This window comes from Crocodylus porosus, unplaced genomic scaffold (genome assembly GCF_001723895.1).
Source record: "Crocodylus porosus isolate Cpor-Errol unplaced genomic scaffold, CroPor_comp1, whole genome shotgun sequence".
Lineage (NCBI taxonomy): Eukaryota > Metazoa > Chordata > Crocodylia > Crocodylidae > Crocodylus > Crocodylus porosus.
Window position 1 is genome coordinate 202,827,023 of NW_017728906.1, and position 902 is coordinate 202,827,924.

The following is a 902-nucleotide window of genomic DNA, read 5'->3' on the forward strand; positions in this document are numbered from 1 at the left end:
GCCGTTACAGGAGGAACGAGGGCGAGGCCTGGCTGAGCTGCAGGAGCCCGGGTGAGCGCGGGGCTGGCGGGCTCGGGGGGCGGCCTTCCCTTGGGGGTGTCAGTAGCCGCGGGTCTTGGTTTTCTCTGGTAAACTAAAAATCTCCAATTTGTGTGCACAGAATAACCCCAAATCCACACTTTCCTTGGTTAAAATAAAACGCCTCTCCCAATGTGACTCTCCAGATATGTGTAGATAGATATATAGGTATAGATATGTTAGTGGTGTTTCATTTTAGTCATGGCAAATTGTGGATTTTGGGTTACTTTTTTATATCCAGGAAGTGGGATTTTTTTTTTTAATCAAGGTAACCCAAAATCCACACTTTTCCTGGTTAAAATAAAACATCTCCATCTATATGTCTCTGTCTCTGCGTCTCTCTGTTTCTCTATAGATATAGAGAAATATATAGATATTTTAGTGGCATTTCATTTTACCCACGGAAAAATGTGGATGTGGGGTTACTTTGATTAAAAACGAAAAAAAATCCCCACTTCTTAGATATAACAAAGTAACCCCAAATCCACACTTTTCCATGAGTAAAATGAAACCTCGCTATCTATATCTGTATCTCTATGTATGTTAGCGACATTTTGGAAAAAGTATGGATTTGGGTCTCTTTTTTTTTTTTTTTTTCCAAGAAATTGGTTTGTTTGTTTTTATTCAAAGCTACCCAAAATCCACATTTTTCCATTAGTAAATGAAACACCATAATGTATAGATCTATATGTTAGTGGTGTTCTATTTTAATCATGGGAAAATGTGGATTTTGGGTTCCCTTTTATATATCCAAGAATTGGGGATTTTTTTTTAAAATCAGAGTAACCCAAAATCCACATTTTTCTCATGATTAAAATGAAACA

The 902-nt window shown here is 37.4% G+C and overlaps 1 protein-coding gene across 1 annotated transcript in view; it reads left to right on the forward strand.

The window, feature by feature from the left end:
* Positions 1-2: 2 nt before the first annotated feature.
* The window catches only part of PAAF1 (proteasomal ATPase associated factor 1), a gene marked incomplete at its 5' end in the record, with an annotated part of 19,307 nt that continues 18,407 nt past the window's right edge, over positions 3-902 (forward strand). Inside the window, one exon of the mRNA XM_019528566.1 lies at positions 3-51. Coding sequence (XP_019384111.1) covers positions 3-51 — 49 coding nt within the window. The remainder of the gene's footprint in view (positions 52-902) is intronic.